Raw genomic sequence first — 8,377 nt, forward strand, 5'->3', positions numbered from 1 at the left:
CCAAAACTAAACCTGTCTAACAGTAAAGAAACATTAACAGATCCTCGCTCTGTGAAAGTAACGCACAATGATTTCTGTCTATTTGTGGTATGGTGGTCTGTCTTCACCTGTGCAGTTCACCCACATTAGTTGCTCTTCAAGACTGGCCGCATTTTTCAGGTTTTGATTTTGGGAACTGACTATTTGGTCTAGTTGAAACTTCTCATGAATCATAATCACAGAGGACCCACATTTACAAACTTGCCATTTCAGTGTTATTTGTAATCATGATTTTGCTTGTCTGGACAGATAATCAATGAAAAGCAATGTGTTTCATTTAGATCTGAATAATCAGCTGCTGCACAATGTTGAGTGTCATATTTTGTTAATACAGCTTTATTGAACTCAACCCAAATATTGATCAGATTTACTTTAAGTACTCTTTCACTCATACAATGAAAAACAATACCTTTCAAAAGAAAGAAGAGAGACTGTCCACAAATAGCCCAACAGCTAATGCTGCTATGAAGAAAAGCCTTTGATCAATAAAACAAAAACATTTTTAAAAGTTTTCAGAAAGACAGTTTTCAGGTTTCATGTCTTATTTTTCTGTCTTCATTTTGCTGCATCACATCCAAACACTGGATGTCTCATACTGAAACTGTTCGGCCTCAAAAACCTGATTTTATCAGCTCAAGACGAAAAGGTCCAGTCAGTATAAAGTATAAAGATCAGTAAAATTAGTAAACAAAATGTAAAAAGAACCCTTCTTCAGACCACATCTCTGCAGAGTTTTAATTTACAAGCAAATAAGAGCTTTGTTGGTGTATGAAAACTTTTTCAACTTCCTTTCTTAATGACCAATGTGAATATTGTTGAATTTCTGCATTTTATTTTGTAAATAAGATTCAAGATTGAAGCTACAAATGAAACCACAACCTGCTTCATGTCATTGATTTCTTTGTGAATTAAGGCCAAAGAAATTGTCAAATACTAAAAGTTATAATCCTTGAGATTTTCATGATATCAAACTCTATTTATATTAGGCATTTTCTCTGTAGTGACGGAGTCCGCCATTCCCGCACTGGCTTCAGATTGTCTGAGTGTTGTTGTGTCATGATATTAAAAAGGTGTTTACAGTTGTTTGTCACTTAACTCCTCACTGCTTTTTTGGACGTTACCATTTAACCCCACCAGCGCTGTCTGGGAGGAGGAGCCATCGTGGGCGGTTCGACGTCGAAGACCGCCCCTTGTCCGACTGACGAGCAGATGTAGTACAGGTTGGCGCCCAGCATGACCAGTATGGGGAAGAAGGAGAAGCCGAAGCCGAGGCCCCTGATGCTGCTGCCCAGAGAGAGGCAGAGCCAGTAGATCAGCCTGCGGCACAGAGAATAACACAAATCATAAGTTACAGAGGCAGATGAGATGGAGGTGCTCAGACTTGGATCCCTTGTTTCTTGTTTGATGTAGATTTATAATCAGCTTGATTCGGATAAATGACAAAAATGATGCGTTCACGACCCACATATATCGTACACCCACTCTCTCTTTTCAGCAGGAACATTAGACGGCTTAGCTCTTTCATGCCTTTCATCAGTTTTTGTGTCAAGTGCTTGATGACTCAAAGGATCTGGATTAATAACTTAATAGATGCTTTTTTACTCGCTCTAATTTTCCCTCATCCTGTCTTTGATTGTGCCGGAGATTTTTTCATTTTTTTTTTTCAGAGCCCACAGTCACAACTAAAACTTCATGCTGAAATGCAAAAATGCATCCGGAGTCTGGTTTGTACAACTCAGCATTAGATCTTTGAGGTCTTGTTGTTTTTCAATAGATGACTGGTTACTTTAATTATTCAAATGTAAAACGTATGGAAAGAATCGCAGTTATGTTAAGTGTTATTAATTATGATCTGAGGAGCTTAAAAGGGAAAAGAAAAGAAAAGAGTCTGGTTTGTAAACTTGTAAACAGACTTGCACAGCGGTGAATAAATTCATGGGACATGCAGCAGAACAACAAGACAAATCTTGCAGCTTGACATTTTTAACTCATTCATTCATTGAACTGAGGAGGGAACTCAGAAAGACTGCAGAAACAACAGTGTGTCTCTTACTGACTTGTCTGTTTTGTAAGTTCAGGCAGGAACCGGTTTGGTTTTTGGTTTCACTTTGGTTCATGAAGGAAATGTGTGAGGGAAATAAACTGTGGGTCTTCAGATATTAAATAGCTGTCGATCTGAAAGCATCCTGTTCACACTGGCTAACCTTGCTGTGGTCCAAACTGATTATAGCATCAAGCAGCAATTCAGTCATGACAGAGAAGACATTTAAAACTTTTACAATTAACTGTTGTAGACTTAAAACTCATTTGAAAATACAAATAAAAAGCGTTTATTTTATCCATAAAGATAAATATATATATAATTAAAATCTGATATGAACACATCAGTTTTGTGGTGATCCATCAATGATGGCCTAAAACCTGCAGAACTAATTCCAATCAGCTTCAGCTGTACTTTGTGTTTAGCGCTTATTAGCAATATTAGCATGCGAACATGCTAAACTAAGCTGGTGAACATGGTAAACATTATACCTGCCAAACATCAGCATGTTAGCATTGTTTAGCATTGTTATTGTGAGTATGTTAGCATGCTGACATCAGCATTTAGGTCAAAAGTACAGCCTCACAGAGCCGCTAGCATGGCTGTAGAATCTTAGTCTTGTTAGGTCTTCACATTAGTGGCTTTTCAAAAACCAAACTAAAACTAGAACAGCTGCATTACACTGGAGTAGTCAAAAAAAACTTTAAGCTGCATTAATAGTATCACTCAGTAGAGATTTAATAAGCAGTAAGCAATCATAAGCATCATCTATCCCTTCACCCGACCCTGCTTTGGATCCTAAACATTTAACGAGCACACATACCTGCCGAAAACAAATATGATGGTGAGCAGCGGCACCAACTTCACCAGGTCCTGGCTGATGTAGGTTGCCATGACAGCGAGCTGCAGAAAGTAGAAGAGGAAGAGGGCCAGCGAGTCGTTGACGTAGTGCCAGTGCACCTCCACCTCTCTGTTCACCAGTTTACTCTGATAGAGGGGCTTCAGGGCGCTGTAGCGCAGCCGGGCCACGCCCTGCACTATCACACCTGCAGAGAAACAAGGGTCAATATTACCTGGTTTTATTCTGTGTGGAGCTTTATTTTGTTTATGGCTTACAGTGATAAACATACTGAGGTCTTACCGAGCAGGATGGGGATGGTGGCGAAGAAGGAGCAGCGTAGTGTGTACACCACCCTGAGGGGGGTGCTCTCAAGCAGCGGTGAGTCAAAGGGAAGGAGGGCGTAACCTCCCCACACCAGGAGAGGGAAGAGGATCCCTGCAGCCACCATGGCCAGAGCCAGCTTCAGTTTTTCAGTGCACAGGTTCTCACACAGGTCTGAGGAAGGAAGAGTGTAGAAAATCAGTATCTACAACTGTCTATGTTGGGACAGGACAGTGACAGCGAGACAAAGAGGATGAGACTGAGACTGAAGGCATAGCATGATTCATCTCAAGACATGTCATTTTATCTGGTTAAGGAGAAAAGAGATCAGCATGCTGCGCTACGAGACTCAAGAGTGCAGTGACTCACTTACTTACTGAGTGAAAGTGTGCTTTAGAAAGTACTTCAACCTGCCAGGATTAGAACAAACACAGCAACCTGACATGTGACCAGTTCATCACATCAAAGTTGTTTGTTGATCACTTTGGTTATACTAAATCTAAATGGTGTAAAATCCACAGCGCAGCTCTGATGTTCCTCAAGTTTGGAGACAAGGAAATTATGTGTCCTCTCTTCTTCTCAAGAGGATTTAAAGTGACAGAGTAGTTTGTGAGCATGTCTTAATGATAATCTTACTTAATCTGGCCTTCTTTTGATTTAATAGCTGTTGAAAGAGGATATTTGGGGCCAGAAATAACTAAATAGTTAGCAAGGAAGGATTAGGGGATTAAAAAATCTGATGCTTGGGACACCCTGGTAGCCCAGGGGTTTAAGGCAACAATCATGAACAGCAACGTCTCTGGTTTGAGTCCAGCCAGACAACTTTGTCATTCCCTATCTCTCTCTCTCCCCTCATTTCCTGTCAGCTCTCTACTGTCTCACAATAAGGCTTAAAACGCCCCAGACCTAATTAATAATTGGCCTTTTTCACAGTGGACATTTTGATTTGTCATTAGAGGAAACTTAATGACATTATGGCTCCGTTTTATTCAAGCGTCCCAGTAAGCCATGACAGTGAGCCAACATGCACAATACCAGGACCCTTGAATGGAAGTCAGCAATCATTCGTTGTATTATTTACAACTGTGCTTTTCCTGCTGTGACATGTCAAAATGTCTTCTGTGAAAAAGAATGCATTTGCTAGAAGGGAATACTTTGAAAACTCTTGTTGGTGTGTTCAAAGAAGCTCCAACAGCTGAGAGTTAAGATTCAGCTGCCAAAAAGCATTAAAATCACAAGCCACAAACCTGAAAGACAGTAGGCAGACTTGAATACCGTGAAAAAGATAATGCCAATTTGGTCGTTTCTAGCAACAAAAAGTTGGGACATGGGGTTTTCCACAAGCACTTGAACACACCATCAGGTACACAACAGTCCTCACTTTGAGCTGCATTACCATGTATGTAACACATACGTGACCAAAAGTAAATCAAACTAAATGGATTACAATGCATTTGCTATCAAAAGCTACTTGTACAGTCTTCTGAAGCAAGAAAACCGTACAAGTAGCTTTTGATAGCACAGTGAAATTAATGAAAACCAATGGCAGCCTGGAAGAAGGTATTCAATTTAAAAACCTGCAATGCTCTTTGGTGTGAGTGTAAGTATAAGTGATTTGTAATGAATGGGCTAAAATGTGCAAAAGTTGCTACTGCTTCCTTGAGAACTATTGGTGGTTTATTTACTATATGGTTTATTGGTTTTACATTTATAGAGGGTGCAAACAACAAGAATAAAACTGGCATTGATTTGGTTTCACCTACATGCCTCTTCATTGTCTGATCTTGTCAAAACTAACCTCTCCTTATTTTATTTTATTTCTCTGATGCACCTGAATTTCTTTCCTCCTCCAGTCTGTTTTTCTTTTTGTTTCTATTTCAGCCAATTTTAAACAATGGACAATGTGCAGATGTAGGGTAAATCCTTGTCTCTGATTGGCTGTTCCTGCTCAGGGCAAACATATGCCCAATGATGTGATGACTCTTAAATGTTACTCAAATGTATCTAATTGCTCAGACTTTGTTTTAACTCCTTAAATATAATTCTTCAGATGCAGTGAAGTCTAGATGCGTCTAACACTCACAGTACTTGTCGTCCTGCTCTGTCCACTCGGGGTAGAACTGCTCCGCTGAGTCAGGATCCATCTGTGGCTCCGTCTTGTCGTCCTTCTCTATGAAGAGCCTGCTCTCCTCAGGAAGCTCTTTGCTGGTCGGACTCACTATCGTGACTCGTGGAGTGAAACTCTGAGCAGCTTTCTCTGAGATCCAATTCGAGTCTTCTTCCTCATCTTCCTCAGCTTCATCGTCTGCCAGTGAGCTGTCCCCTTTATCGTCCCGCTGCACCTCGATCTCATCATCCCTCCACCTCTCGCCCTCAGGCATGCTCTCCCTCCACTTGGCTTTGCCTTTCCTGTCGCTCTCTGTCTGGCTCTGCACCTCTGACAGATCCTGGCTTCCTCCACTGATCCCCGTGTCCCTCTCTTCAGGCTCCGAAACTCGTTTCTCTGACCAGTCTCCATCATCGATGTCCATCTGAGGCCTCTTGTCTTTGTCTCCTGGCCATGGCAGAGTGCTCGGCTCCAGAAGAGCAGAGCTGGTCATTTCCTCTTCCTCCTCATTTAAATCGTCTGAAATCTCCCTTCTTTCCTCCAAGCTGTTGCTCTCTTGTGGCTTTTTGCTTCCTGCTGTTTGTGGCTCTGCAGTTGGACCACCAGGTGAAAGTGGGATTAAATCGCCAAGGCCAGACATTCTTGAGTTTTTAAATTCAAGTTTCTCTCTTTTCAGTCAATACCTGTTGCACTGCCAAGAGTCTGGCTGTTAGCAAAGCTTCTTCCAGTTGCTGAAAGTCATTTTTGGCCACATTTGTTGATTTCTCTGTGAGGGGGGGGGGGGGGGAGTTACAACCATGTTTAAAACAATGTCCTGCACCGCCTTAAAAAAAGAAAATCAAAGTTCACTGTTTATCATGGGTGTCGCCCTATATGCCTCATCCTCCCCCCGCACAGACCAACACAGTGTAAAGAGCAAGTTTGAGTTTGTGCAGCTGTCAGTCCTGTTTGAGCGTATGTAAGAAAATAAGGCCAGAAGTTTAAAATACCAACATTGATGCCCCAAGCTGTAACATTTGCAGAGGGAATATTTTACAATTCAGAACTGATAACAAAGTGGTGCTTATTTACTAAAACAAACAACTCCCATGCTTTCAGGCCAGCCATGCTACACAAACTACTAAATCAAAATTAAAATTCACTTGTACATTTAAATATTAAAGGAGGCCCAAGCGTGTCACACCAAGCTAAATCCAACTTTGTGATATCTGTAAGGCCAATTATTAACAGAAAACACTGATCAACTATAAAGTCAGTAACAAACTATATAAACACAGCTGAATTCCTGCTCTCTGAAAACACAGGAAACAGCATGGACTTTGCCTGTCTGCTACAGTCCAACTACATACAGTCGACTGCAACAACCGCAGCTTTGAAATTAAATTGTTGTGTTGTTGAGACTGTGAGATGAAGGTGTAAACCACGGCTGGTTCTGTAATACAATTCTGAACTCTAAGATTTTGAGGTTTCTATTTTTAATCCCCCCAAAAGGGCTCTGTCAAGTCTAATCACGGTTTGAGTCTGGTTTCAGGAGAGATCTGCTCATGTGTAAAAATATTATTGCAGCATACTCAATTTACCTGCAGGAAATATTTACTTGTGTACTGTATTTCCTTTACTTTAATTGTTTTCATTCCGTTCTTACTGTTTTAATAAGTCCTACATTAATGCCACACAATGCTTCACAAACACTCCTCAGTGAAAGCTGCTGCTAAGAAAACACTTTCAGCTGGTTACAGTCTGAACTGTCAACACAGCCTATTGTTTCACTTAAGCACAGATCTTTATAACAACTTTATGGTCCAGTTTGTTGTGAGGAGTGTTAAAAAGCTTTTTCAATCCTGTGTATACATTGAGGTGTACCTAATTAGGCCTGGAGCGGAGCAGTGAGGAATGTAGTTTCAAGCTAAAGCTAAAACTTGTTTAGCAACTCTGTATTTACGGCCGAGTCTTGCGATACTTTAAACAGATAAAACTACTGAACGTTAACGGTTGACGTACCTGTTTTTAATGCGGTCACATCACCGAAACAGTCCGTGACTTCGTCTACAAGTGGCGACCTCACTAGTTTAGCTTTTTCTCACTGGTGAAGTCAGAAGTTACCTGGCAGGTGTGACCAGGTGCTCACTCCATTCTTTAACCAAAGAGGAGGAAACAGTAGTGAGGTATCACTCTGCGTCTACTCCCACGCGCAGAAAACGTCACCGCAAAGACCGGCACGCCTGTTGTCGAATTTGACGTCATTCCGTCGTTGCAGTCCCAACGGTCGCCTCCGACTTTTCAAACCCCAAAAGTCTCTTTAACGGGGCCGGAAGGTGTCATGGAGGAAATAAATGACTAATTAGTGCTCTTATAGCAGAAATTCGTGTTATACATTTGACAGTTTGTGCTCTTGATTTAATAGTTTGAGCTCTCCATTTAATAATTTGTACTCTCGACCTGGTCATTTGTGCTCTCCACTTAATAATTCATGCACTTCATTTAATAATTGGTACTCTCAAATTAGTAATTCACATGCACAAATCAGTATGTTTCAATAACAACTCCCTTTTCAGCCTGAATCATTAACTCAAGGTCCATTAACTTGTTTGTTTCTACAATTGACTGACTGAAAATTGTGTTTTTGAAACAGTAAGATGACAAGATTGTATGGTATAGATTTATAGATCTTATGTTGGACACAAACGCTATAATAAACATCTAATGGCTGCCTATGTATTTGCCTACATCATTACGTTATGAAAACTGTCTGGAGGTAAATAATGGCATAAAAAATAAAAAATAAACAGGAAAAGAAAGGGACGTTGAGTCATACCTGATCCAAACATCACACCACACTGTGCAAAATAAAACGGCAAGATCAACATTTTATTTCAAGAGCATAATCTCACAAATTATCGACTTCTTGTTCAAAACACACAAAATCCAAATATGTCCACTTAAAAAGGATTTGACTTCACAGAGCCAGATCGAATTTTAATGTGATTTTTTTTTAAAACCTCCATTTCCGTCCTCATCTCACATTCTT

General features: G+C 40.5%; 1 protein-coding gene across 1 annotated transcript; it reads right to left on the reverse strand.

The window, feature by feature from the left end:
• Positions 1–347: 347 nt before the first annotated feature.
• Positions 348–7,483, reverse strand: LOC139298915 (transmembrane protein 79-like). Its single transcript, XM_070921739.1, has 5 exons — positions 7,351–7,483; positions 5,326–6,115; positions 3,222–3,416; positions 2,904–3,126; positions 348–1,356 (listed from the first exon to the last, which is right to left on the reverse strand). Exons 2-5 carry the CDS (start codon positions 5,987–5,989, stop codon positions 1,164–1,166), a joined length of 1,275 nt encoding a protein of 424 aa, XP_070777840.1. The 5' UTR covers positions 5,990–6,115; positions 7,351–7,483; the 3' UTR covers positions 348–1,163.
• Positions 7,484–8,377: the final 894 nt, after the last annotated feature.

The sequence above is a fragment of the Enoplosus armatus genome, chromosome 16 (genome assembly GCF_043641665.1).
Source record: "Enoplosus armatus isolate fEnoArm2 chromosome 16, fEnoArm2.hap1, whole genome shotgun sequence".
Taxonomy (NCBI): domain Eukaryota; kingdom Metazoa; phylum Chordata; class Actinopteri; order Centrarchiformes; family Enoplosidae; genus Enoplosus; species Enoplosus armatus.